General features: G+C 38.0%; 2 protein-coding genes across 3 annotated transcripts; one reads left to right on the forward strand and one right to left on the reverse strand.

The window, feature by feature from the left end:
* Positions 1–227: 227 nt before the first annotated feature.
* On the reverse strand, positions 228–5,113 carry ngdn (neuroguidin, EIF4E binding protein). Of its 2 annotated transcripts, XM_061064595.1 has the most exons (11): positions 5,028–5,106; positions 4,667–4,726; positions 4,217–4,288; positions 3,672–3,809; positions 3,494–3,578; positions 2,701–2,753; positions 2,402–2,519; positions 2,059–2,233; positions 1,718–1,871; positions 1,149–1,212; positions 228–453 (listed from the first exon to the last, which is right to left on the reverse strand). In XM_061064595.1, exons 1-11 carry the CDS (start codon positions 5,046–5,048, stop codon positions 434–436), a joined length of 960 nt encoding a protein of 319 aa, XP_060920578.1. In that variant the 5' UTR covers positions 5,049–5,106; the 3' UTR covers positions 228–433. The 2 variants fall into 2 exon arrangements, with proteins under 2 accessions (XP_060920578.1, XP_060920580.1); XM_061064597.1 differs by lacking the exons at positions 228–453; positions 1,149–1,212 and having other exon boundaries at positions 1,723–1,871; positions 2,030–2,233; positions 5,028–5,113.
* Positions 5,114–5,379: 266 nt separating this feature from the next.
* cebp1 (CCAAT/enhancer binding protein (C/EBP) 1) lies at positions 5,380–8,636 on the forward strand. The gene is made up of 3 exons (XM_061064719.1): positions 5,380–5,559; positions 6,739–7,035; positions 7,126–8,636. The coding sequence occupies exons 1-3, from the start codon at positions 5,557–5,559 to the stop codon at positions 7,402–7,404; spliced, it is 579 nt and encodes a 192-aa protein (XP_060920702.1). The 5' UTR covers positions 5,380–5,556; the 3' UTR covers positions 7,405–8,636.
* The last annotated feature ends 4,305 nt before the right edge of the window (positions 8,637–12,941 follow it).

The raw sequence follows: 12,941 nt of genomic DNA on the forward strand, positions 1-12,941 counted from the left end.
TCAACTTAGTGACATTTAGGTCAGTCTTGGGCTCCACCTGCAGGACCGCCATACGGCTTCATCTCAAGCACTGAACTGTATCTTACTAGGCTGAATTGGTTTCTTTGTAAGTCTACCGATGAGTACTAAAAAGAGTTTCTTCATGAAGACTGTCTGAGCAGGAGATTAGAAGTGTACAAGAAAACAAGCATGCAGTGGTGTAAGAGGTAAGAAATAAAATACAAATATCAGAGACAACAGTCAACTTTAATTTCACAAACAGTCACTTTCATACAGACTACACAGGTGATCCAGAATTAATTAAATGTCTAGTTAGAAAAAAAAAAAAACATTTGAAGAAATGATATGATATTAAAAGAAACGATGGGATGTAAGGAATCCTCTTGGTGTTGTCATTTGCTTTTCTTGATTCACTGGACATCACATTTCTGGTCTATCTGTGCTTCCTAAAAGCTGCAAGAAAGAAAAGTCCATTAGTCACATGAATATGACTACTGGGGTTTCAAAAGTTGGCTGGATGTAAAGCAGGCTGTTGTCTATGCTGTTTGTTTACCAGCTCCTCCAGTCAACAAATCAAAATATCTCATCGCAAAATAATGAACCCAAAATGTCTTCCAAAAGCGTGAATGTATTAGAGGTACCTTAATTAGTGTATGAATCAGGACTGATTCTTTCGGATAAATCTGGATTTTGCACAGACAGGTAGTTAGCCGCCAGCTAATGACGCGCTCATAAAGTATGATCGATTTGATTAAGGCTTCATTTCAATCTGTTGTCATAACAACAGCTGTAACCAGCTTTGATATCACGAAGGTCTAGGACTGGGTTTCTATATCCAAAATTGTAAAATCTCCTCTGTCTAACTGTATATATGGACACTGTCACTTTAGCAACTGCTAATCCCAGTCATGTTATAAAATATTACATATTAACTATACATAAGCTGCTGGTATCCAGCCTATAGCTCTAGATATTCTGCAGTGCTGAAACAGGTTTGAAATGTATTTAAATTGTGTGAACAGATGCTATTCAGCTTTTTTTTATCTGATGCCAATCATGTCCCTGATGAATGTATTTGAAGGGTGAATGTAAAGACACTAAAAGGTCTGAGGCAGTCTGTACTGTCTGGTATTTCTTCATGTCCTCACCTTTTCTTTTGGTTTTCTTCTTCATGATATTCTTCTTCTTCTTGGGCCGAGGGTTGTCTCCATCCTGTGCCATCAAGAAAAAGTGTGAGGAACAGCAGACAAATGAAGAATGTGACGTAAATAAACTACTAATATTAAATGTAAACAAGCTGCAATGCCACCACACACACTGAACAGAGATGAGCTTAATGCGCTAGTGCTCAGTAAACAACTTTAAACACAGCCAATAGATTTCTCTTTGATACATTATTAAGCTGAATGAATTTCTCATATCTGGAGGCAGTGCAGCAGGTTATCAGTGAGTGTTATTGTAGTCATTACTGACACTCATTAGTGCTTTCTATGACAGCAGACTGGTGCATTTGTGACAGGAAGCTAACATGTTTAGCATGCCAAACCTGTGGAGCATGGAGTATGGTGCCAGACTTCTCAGTCACCCATATACACACATGCATTCCTCTAAACACAGGTTCTGTTAATCATTCATGATGTGCTGCTGGCAGTTCCAGTTGCATAACGCTCAGTCTGAAAAATGTTCTCAGTTCAGACTGGGTTAAGAAATCACCCACCTGTCCGCCATCGCCGCCCGTCAGTGCTGTTATGTCACCGAAGTGTGTTATACCACTCAGCTGGCCAGACATAGACATCCTGCCTCTCTTTTTAGAATTCTTCTGTTGTTTGGGCATGTTGAGGCGCACCATCATAGACTCCTCATAGTTTTTCCTGTGAAGAAGAAAAATAAACAAGTGAATATTGAGAAACTCATCCAAAAGCATTTCAAGCATGCCATTTAATATTCCATCAAAGGATATAATCCCGCCGTACTGCACTACAATTAATCTCTACTTCTCTCCAAACTTGACCAGCCTCTATGTTTCTACCTGTTTCTATTAAGGAAACAAGAAAACACCTGTGCAGCTCCTCACGGCTGTCCCGATCGCTCTGGAAGTCTCTTCTATCCCTGATCTCCTCGGGGGCGTCGCTGTACTGCTGTCTCAGCTCCTGGATCACAGAGCTCCTCAGGGCAACCCGCTTCTGCCGCTCCACCTGAGCCTTCTTTCTGTCAGCTTCTGTCATGTCGCCATCTGCAGGAAACAGGGTGAAGTGAGAAATGTGTGGCATTCTTTATTTTGATTTTAGTTTTAACCTTCTTGTTTTATAAATTCACAGTACCAAAAGAAGCTGCTGAGCTGCTTGGTGCCTTCCAAACAATGTGATCAATGCCCACAGAAGAATGAAGCTACTGTAATTACCATAATGCACTGCAGCAATCTTCGGTGGTACATATTTCTTGCCACTAGAGTGGGCTGCTTTCTTCTCTGCGGCGGTTTTGTTCTCTGCTTCAGCGTCAGATTCTTCTGATTCACTCAGCTGGTTCATGAAGAAAATAAGAAAAGAAATGAAGTCAGTCACAAGTGACAATATTTCCCTCCCTTCACTTGTAAAAACATTAGTACGTTAGTCAGACTGATTCAAAGTTTAAAAGCTAATTTCTTCATGTACAAGTAGAATTTGATTGTGCCACCAAAGTAAAGTGAGATTTGAACCTTACTTTGCTGATGAGATTCTCAGGATTAGGACGCAGCTGCAGCGGATCATTTTCAGCTGAAATCGACAAAAGCAGTCAAATTGTGAAAAGGTTGAAAATCATGCAACTCCCATATGAGATATTTATCCTCGACATCAGCGGGTCTCTAACTATGACAAGAACCTCAATAAAGCATCACACCCCCCCCCCCCCCCCCCCCCCCCCCCCTTTGCAAAATGTCTTAAATTCCTGGTATGTTACAATGTCAATAATTCAACAGACAACTTGTCTTTTTCCTCATTCTTATTAACAATTAATTGTATTTATTCATTTCATTCAAGTCTTTGTTTATAAATAGTCTTTTATATTTAGCCAATTATGAATAATTGTAACAGTAACATAAACGTTTTCTCTCTTAATATTCATTGATTACATTCAGTGCATCTTTCTCCTGTTATAAACATTCCTTCATCGCGGCTGCTTGATTCTGATTGGCCAGAGTGATGTGTGTTATTCTTTTAAATTGAAAGACTGGCATAGAAAAGAAAAGATAGAGTTTGTTATGTCGTGAATCATAATCATCTAAAACGACATATTTAAATCGTACCGTCACAAATTATGTTCTTAGTTAAAAGAAGAAAAAAATGTCTCGCTCCACTTTCCCCCACTCGTCCTTTAAAGTTTCCCCCGACCCCCTTAGCGGCCTCTGGCAACCCCCCAGGGGGTCGGAAGCCCCACTTTGAAAAACACAGCTCTACGTCCGATATTAATACAAAACCAGTGTCATTCATCACGACCAACACATAACTGGTCTTACCCAAACTTCCAGTGACCGCTGTACGCACGAGTTTGTCAATCTGGTACTTAAGTTTGTGATCTAGTGGTCGCATCTTTTCCAGGACCTTAAAGACAGAAGGGGAAGGGACAAATACAGCATGTTAGAGCTTGACGAATAAACTCCCATTACTCGTGATTTGACTAAACTATCAACTCACCGTTCTGACGGAGACCACTCTGTTAAGGGCGTCACTGTCTTTTATTTTGCCTCCCTCGGTTTTGATGCCGATGAGATGAGTGAGGTCTTGGAGGTAGAAAAGAAGCAGGTGATACCGAAGGTCTAAGAAAGACAAACCCTGCAGGGAGAGAAAGGAGTCAAAGAGGGCCGTCCATCGAGACTACAATGGGTCATATTTAAAAAGGTCATTTACACAAGTCTCTTTTTTATGTTCCTGCAATATAGAAAAACACAACTTGAACCTTCTGAAAAAAAATCCTCGAAATGTAAAATGTGGATAGCAAGGTCACAGTAAACAACAACATTATTCAAATGATTGTATGTTTGTGTTCCCTGAAAGAACACATCAGAAACTTAGAGGCAATAATGACAATACAAAACTACTTGTTTCTAAAAAGCAAACTGCACATGATCATGTTGCTCATCCATTTATCCTGCATGTTGTCTGGTTTGCATTGGTCTTTCCTGAAGTGACATAATTGATCAAACAATCAAAGCCAGGAGAAATAAAGTCAACCATCTCACCTTTGAGGTCTTAAATGTCCCATCTCTTACTTTTGTCAGCAGGTCGCGGACATGAATTGTAACTGAGGCGACCTGCAGAGAAAAACAAATGAAAGCTGTTGTTGACTGATGAGAGGAAAGAAGAAAATCATTTTGTGTTTACATGTTATTATCAACAACAACACGCTGTCACTTCATTAATGCATCATTCTGTTACAGCTCAGCATGAAACGTATCTTTATGACTGTGTTCGTGAAGTTTCAATACAAGGGAGTATTAAAGATTAGACTTGTGTAAAACTCAAAGTACTTTGTCTTTTTTTTAATTTTCTAAATCCAAAACAAAAAACGCCAACCAGAATTTACATTTTTAGACACTTCAAATCCATTATTACCCCTTTACCTTTTCTGAAGTAAAGTTTCATTTAAAGGGAGTAAACATTATTATAACCACACTATAACACTTTCTCACCTGTTCTGTTAGACTTCTCAGCAGCTGAACCGCTTTTGGTACATCACTTTCCATTAAATCCTGTCATGTAGTGAATATAAACATAGAAATTACACGTTACAAATAAATGCAAAAACAGTGTAAACAAAGTAAGAAAAGTGTAATATGGTAAAAAGGCTTTCTATAGATAGTTAGCGAGCAGCTAGATGGTTAGCACAAGTCATTTAAAAACTACAAATATTGGCACGTAACAAGTAAAAGCTTCGAGGAAGATTTAAAAATACACACTAAATATTCAGAAGGTAGTGTGATATATAAACACGTGTTGTAGAAACATAAAATACATGTTTGATTAAAAAGCAGAGAGCACAATTCAACTCACGTTGTCAACAGGGGCAGCCATTTTGAAGAAAGTGTAATCTATGGTGGCCTAACAGGGACAAAAGTCAAACTGACGTCCGTACAAAATTGCAGCGTTAAAAACTAAACAGTCTATGATTAAAACCTTTTACAGACAGTCTATGGTTAAAACCTTGGACTGTTAAAACACATTGAGCTTTATATATTATTATTTACATTATGACATTCAAGCCACTGAGTGAGAAAGTTTAATTAAAAATGGAACATATAGCCGAAAAGTTTTATTGGTTTGAACCTTTCTTTGACCTGTTTCTAAAGATTTCTGAATTTCCTGTGCCCATATACAGTGTAAGTGTGTGTGTGTGTGTGTGTGTGTGTGTGTGTGTGTGTGTGTGTGTGTGTGTGTGTGTGTGTGAGAGAGAGAGAGAGAGAGAGAGAGAGGTGGTGATGAGTTTATTGGAGGGGTACCTGTGTGTCTCTTGTTTTTCAGATCATTGTCAGTCAATCTGTTAGAGGAGCAGCAGGAGTCAGAGTTCATGGAAAGCTAAGTCATGGTAAGTCAAATCTAAACTTTATTAGTTTGTGTGTGTTAATCAGATATTCTTGTTATGCTAAACCTTTAAATTATAAACCATAGGAAGAATTGAAAATAAAGGTTGTCTGATTTTACCAAGGTCTCTAAATAGCAAAACGCACTGCAAAATGACTTCTTATTTAAAGTTAACTAGAATAATAATAATAATAATAATAATAACAATTTATATTTTATTTAACCGCTATATGCTTTTCAAGGCCTATACATTTTTTTTGCACTAATGTTTGACTTGATCAGTCAATTGATTTGAAGTTTTCTCACATTATTCACTTTTATTTTTGTCTGAACTTTTAAAGAATGGACAACACATTTAAGTTGAATTTCTTAGGTTAAAAGTTTGGTCTCAAACACCGCTCAAAACCTGAACAACAAGTTAACTACCATAGAAGATTTAAGAAAACACATATTCACATTTTTAAAGTTGGAACCAGTGATTCTTTTTCGTTCATTTAAACAAAAAAGTAAAAATTGATTATCAAAATGGTCCCTGTTTTCTGTCCCGTGGATCTCCTTGATTAACTCATTAAATGTCATATTGTTGCCGTTCCTACATAGTGTTACTTTAGTCTTTACTTCTAAACAACGCTCTAGTTAATTGCCCTAAAGTGTTGCATCTGTCATCTGTAACATTTGCTCTTGTTTTATGCTTTTGTATTTTGTATTTTATAATTAAAAAATGCAAAATAAACTTCAATCCTCCATCCCCCCCCGTGGACTTGTGACCTGATAAATTGCGATTGTCTTAAAAAGTCAGAATAGGCTGAACACATAGGGGGATTTTTTTAGGAAGTGGTGTGAGAAGAATACGATGCAAACACTTAAATAAAAGAATAAAACCCTTTAGAAAAGTTTGAAAATGAGTGAAAGCCTTGCATTCATCATGGGATGTTTGCATTTTTTCCATTATCATCACAGGGACAATAACATGTAAGCAACCTTTTTTTAAGGTGTTTCAACTGGAGTCAAAACTACAAACAGTATGTTGCAGTGCATCATGTTTTATATTTTATAGTAATAGAAAGGAGTTCAAATTGGTCTATTTACCACAAGAATAAAGCTTATGAAGCAATGCAATATGCAAGGAAGATATATATTCATCCCATAAGAAGCTTTATTTTTCTACTCTCAACCTCTCCAGATGTCGGATTCCAGGGTGTCTTCTGTCATCCAGGAGTGGGCAAGCACATACACGGGTCAGGGCCACACCCAGAACCTGAATCCTACCAACTCAAACCAAGCAGATTCAACTAATCAGCTGGCTCAGATGGACATGATACCGTACAGCCATTCGCACGGGCTGGTGAGAGGAGACAGTGATGACAGAGTGACTGAGCAGATGATGGGACTGTCTTACCTGCCGTTCACGACCTCCTGTCTTAGCAACACTTCGAGCACTGGGGGCATACACCACCAGAGCCACACCAACACTCAGCAGGTGTGTGTTTGTGAGATCAATTTGTGGATGAGAGACACATCAAACAAAACACTAGTTTTTAAACAACTTATTTGTCTTTCTGCCATTCAGGAGTTCCCTTCCTTCCTCCTGCCAACTCTGCGGGCTCCGATCAACAAGAGGAGCCTAAGCAAGGACAGCGCAGAGTACCGCATGCGACGGGAGAGGAACAACATCGCTGTGAGAAAGAGCCGTGACAAGGCCCGCAGGAGAATCCAACTGACCCAGCAGAGGGCCATGCAGCTGCAGGAGGAAAACCGGAAGCTGCAGATGAGGATAGAGCAGCTGACACAAGAGATGGACACTCTCAAACACATCCTGTCTCAGCGGCACATGCATGGTGATGAGTAGAGAGCAAAGGGGTGCTCTGGCATTTAGAACCACATTCTTACAGGTCTCGTATGTCTTATTGCAGGCGTCAGATTCAGTGTTTGTGTGAAGGCAGGCCTCCTAGATTCAAGGTCCAAGGTAGTCAGCCTTACATAGGAATGTTTGCAGCTTCTGCACACATGTTTTCAAAGTCACAAGATTGACATTTCACAAAACTCTTCAGATCCTAATGTATTTCTGTCATCTATTCTATCTGTGTTTTTATCGATGCACATCTTCAACATGTGGAGATCATTTTAGTTCAGGGGCAGAGAGATACAGAAACGGTCACTTATATTCCTTGCCTTGCGGTTTATTACTTCTAAACAACATCATGGTGGGAAAATTAAATGTACAGACAACATAAGGATACAAATGTGAAGAAAAAAAATCAAAATCCTTTCAAATTTGTGGTTTAACTTTTGGTGTCTGCTGATAATGGTCTTGGTTTAGAGGGGGGCTCATGACGTCCGTATTTCTAAAAAATATCACTATCCCCCTGCACACTATAGTGCTGAAAAAGAGACATAAAGACCCAACAAAGAAGGAGAATGTGTGGTTCGTTGGAAAGCAGATGCTCTTAGGTGATTTTATCCTTTGTATGAACTGTGTGTGAAGACCCTGTAGAGTAAAAGAAACCTTAGATTCTAGATTTTTAAAACAGCCACTGAAGATGAGGACAAGCTGATATGTAGTCGTCCAAATCCAAAAAGTCCTGAAGGTCTAAAGCTTCAGTTTAGCAATAATCTGACTGAACTAAAATCCTGAAAAGTCCCAGATAGCTTCTTGCCATTCCCATTCCCACTCCGACTGATCCTGTCCATAGAAAACCTCTCTCTTCTTTGGACTGATTTGATACACATTTGATTCGACAAACGTTGCTCAATCAACTACCTTACACTTTGTGTCATTGTCAGACAAGAAGTGTACGATCAGAGATGATTGTAAGTGTTGTTGCCCAACAAGGTTTCACAACAGCCTGTGGTTTTTTAGGCATTTAATGAAATCTAAGTGCCTCTCTCTGGAGGATACATCGTCTTTGGTTTCTGAATAAGGGTGCGATTACTTGAAATAATTTAGATGAGGTTTTGATTCATGTAAAAAATTTTTACCTTTTATTGTCGTTGGATTAAAAAGAAAGTTTTATTTTAATGTCCTAAAACTTTGTCAGATGTTTTCTTCAATAAACAAATGAATGCTTTTAATTTGAAAAAGTTTTCCCTATATCTGCCAAGGCCTATGATTACTATTAATTACAACTGAACTTTTTTAACATTAAAAAGAGACAATATGATTTTAGATATTAAAACAGCTTCAGAGCTCCCTTACAGTTGAAAACCACTACGATTACCGTGCAATGCACTACAACTCAGTATCTACATTTCAGCATCTTCACTCTCCACTGCGTCCTACTTCAGTGCATCTGCCACATTCTTTAACATCACTTTGTCTAGCCACAGAAACGGACGTCATGCCATGGACCGTTGCGCACCAGCGGTTTCCCTTTGTGGGATGGGCAAGATTTCAACACAGCGGAGGACAGAGATGAGGAGCGCAGAGATAGTATCAGTGTTTCGGGCTGCCAGGGCCTTCCTGTGGCTGTGATGGTAGTGAAGGGATAAAGAGATAGAGACAGAAGGGTTTTTTTTTGGTATCATTACCCAAGACGATAGTTATAACATCTGTTAAGACAATTTGAAAACTCTCAGATCACCAACAGGGCACAGTGCTCCTTTTGCATCTGGAACCTTATAGGAGTCAGTCTCACAACCAAACTTAAATGAACTCAGTGTGATTGTCCAAACAAAGACACTACACATGCACTTCATTTTGGATCTTGACTTGAATGTAAATTAAATAACAAGTGAATGTGATTTTTAAAAATCTTCTCAGAAGCGAAGCCTCGCATTTCAAATGTGTGATTGGCAAAATAAACTAAATCTAAATGAAGCAGCAGCAAAACTGAAGATCACTCTGTTACCAAATGTCAGAGCTATTCATCTCTAAACAGATGCTAGTTAATATTATTTTATTTACAACAGTAATCAATCAATCAATCATACATTCATTATTGATACAACAATAAAGAAACTGAGCTAATAAAAATGACTTATCAAATCGGCCAACACTCTCTGTTAACTGTGCAGTTTGATAATCCAACCTAAACGTCTCTGTGTCATTAGTTCATATTACAGAGTGAAGTTCTGCATGGATAAACAGTATCTCTGATTCTCTGAAACTGCGGACCTCAGGAAGAATAGCTTCTCGTTGTGCTGAAGCTAATGGGGATCCAAATGATCAGAAACAGAAACCTACAAACGTGAGGCAAACACTCCTCAAAAGCATCACAAAACATAACAAGCTATTTGTGTCTGGAGCCTCAAGCCGGAATCATAATTATGTTGACTTGCGAAAGAGTTAAAACTGGAACATTCGAGAAAAAAACACATGTGAACTAAGAATGAACTATTGACCTGAAAATATGTGAGAGAGGACATGCATGTACACGTGGACATACATTCACATATATACTGTTTGGAAGTGGCCATAAAACACAATCTGAAAAATGCTAATGAACTAAGGCTCCTCTAACTTCAGGTAATGTGAATCTGCATAATGACAACATATAAGGATTTTAATCAAATCTTCTGTATTATGAAGTAAATAACAAACACTGATGTTATCCTGCTTTATATTTCTAAAAACATATATCATTTCTTTAATAGGCTCCTTGTTTAGCAAAGGAGAGTGAAAGTGTGACACAGGCTCTACTAGTTTTGTAGTATTGAGCAGCACATAATAACTTCTTGTGTGACCATGTCTGTTGAAATGTCCAACACCGACTTGTGGGGCAATTTGTGGTCCCAGGACTGCAACATCTCCGCAGAGTGAAGAAAGACTGTATTTCACCTATCCTCACCAAGTTACTCAACTGCAGCAGACCATATGAACACCCGTTGAATCTCACAGAGAGGCACAGAGCTTCAAAATCCTGAAAAGGAGTTTGATTTAAAACAAGCTGGACTCTTGTCTGCAAAACACAAACAGCACAACAATTAGTCCAAATATCAGAAACTTTAAACAACTTGAGCTGTTCAGTTTCACATGTTCACATCCCTTTAGCATTAGGTTCCCACCAAACTCTCAGACAACTTTCTATATATAGTACCAAGATAACCAGAGTCCAGCAGTGATAAAACAAATTAAACCTTCTGGAGGTATTAATATTATAGATCAGATAATCAAAATCCACATATTATTAAATTATAAACAGGCAGATTTAATGACAATAAAATACTTGACTTGATATTTTAAACACAGTTTAAAGAGCAGAATATATTAAGGGGCATTAATATGGACTTTTTCTTTTGCGTTTTGTTTCTGAATTTTCTGCACATTTTTCCAAATGTGAGTCGGTTCGGCCTTTGCGGTACTGATGCCCTTGTCTGCCACCATAAATTAAAGTAATAAAATGATAAAGGTAAAATGAGCACAATTCAAATACTTAACAACAACAAGTTCAAATAAAACAATTTAGTCCAAGTGTGCTGATAAAAAAAGAAAGTCTGTCCTTTACTAGGTCATTACATTTGTCCGTGTATCATCATTTGGGGATGATTTATTCATTTGTAAAAGACTACTTCAGTGATTACTGTAGGCTGATTTTATAGGAATGCAGTATGATTAGATTGTACAGCTCATGTGGTTGTATTGTAAAGTGTAACTGTGTATTATCAGTGATGCCACGATATTAATGTTATGTCTAAAAGAGACGTACGATCTACTTTATTGCCCCCTGCAGGAAATTTGTGCTGCTATACATTCATCTGCTACTCGAATCAATAATCAATAATGTGTTCTGATAATAAAAAAATAAACTTATGGCATTGAGCAGATTTGACTATTTCTTTCAAAATTTGAGTTTTAAGTGGCCTTGTTGTGATACCAAAATAAAATCATTCAATTATTTATTTCTTGTTTGAACTCCACCAATATTGTGGGATTGGGCTACGATGTTAATTATCTCATAAATAAGACAAGAACACAAATACCTGTCCACTCACCAGTGGAGGTAAGGCAGCCAAGATTTCAAGTGGTTGATTGACAATATCATAGATGTTATCATTTCTTGGCTGACAAAACACAAGGTCTCACAGGATACGTTAACACAAAAACATGATGTAATGGTTCATTTCTGTTCAAATTGAAGTGTCTTTGTCATTAACAGAATGAAAGAGCACTTTTGAGATTTGTCATCCACTGTTATGTGACAATAACTTTTAAAGGTTGGAAGTGATGACTCACATTCAAACGTCTTGCAGCAATGTCTGCGTAGTCCTGTGAGGACTTCCATTTTTGGCCACTGCATTATCAGAGCATCAAAAGAGTGTTAGTGCCACCAAGTGAATCTTTACAGGCATTACCATTTGGGTGAGGGCTAAACCAATAGAAGTTGTCCTGTTAAAAAAAAGTTGGAAACATTCTGAATTCGATCACAGATTAACCGTACATTATCACCAACATGTCAACTTTTTTCACATGGTTTTCTTTCCAGGCTACGATAATGTCCTTGCGTCTCTGAAGTCACTAAAGTTAAAGTGAAGTCAATGTGTTTGGGGTGGCTGATGCTCAGTTGGTAGAGTCGGTCGCCCCTCATCCAGAAGGTCTGGGGTTCGATCCCCAGATCCTGCAGCAACATGTCCGATGTGTCCTTGGGCAAGACTCTTAACCCTAAGTGGCTCCCTCTGCTTTTTGGCGGCGCAAAGATGTGTAAGAATTGGATTAGCTAATACTGAGGGGCCACTTTTACACAGCGGCCTCTGCCATCAGTCTGTGAATTGATACGTGAGACCTGCAGTGTAAAAGCACTTTGAGTAATCAGAAGGATAGAAAAGTGATGTACAAGCTGAAGTCCATTTACCGTTTAACAATTACTAAGACAATGTCAGACTCTGTTCTCTGGATCCCTCCCCTAAACACAGTAATACAGTAGTACAAGTAATACTAACTTGAATAGTTTTTTATTGAAAATTGTGTTTTTGGTCTATTATTGAATGAATGAAGGAATGTAATTAATTGTTGAGTGAGCTATCATCTCAACATAGACAATCTTTGATAGCAGTAAGACGAGGGAACATCACTTGGAACAAAATATAAGAAGGCATAGTTAAAGCAGCTCTAGTTTCAGTTCCTGAAAATAAAGGCAAAACAAAGGAGAAATTGGTGCAACATGGTGCAAAATTAGTAACGTAGCAATTCAAAAACAGAATACAGGGCATTTAAAATAGGGTGGGTTAAAGTGCCAATTTAAATTCTCTGTGAAAAAACAAAGATTATGTTATTTTCTAGAATAAAAAATGGGATTTTATTGGTTTGACATTGAATGGGAACAACCCAGAATGAGTTGATTTTTATATTTTTTGGGGGTGTATTTTGATGCCAGGCTGAAATGACAGGAACAAATAAGAAGTACTGTTGATAAATATCGAAAGTAGTAAAAGTAATGAGATGTCTTGTGG

This window comes from Labrus mixtus, chromosome 19 (genome assembly GCF_963584025.1).
Source record: "Labrus mixtus chromosome 19, fLabMix1.1, whole genome shotgun sequence".
Classification (NCBI taxonomy): domain Eukaryota; kingdom Metazoa; phylum Chordata; class Actinopteri; order Labriformes; family Labridae; genus Labrus; species Labrus mixtus.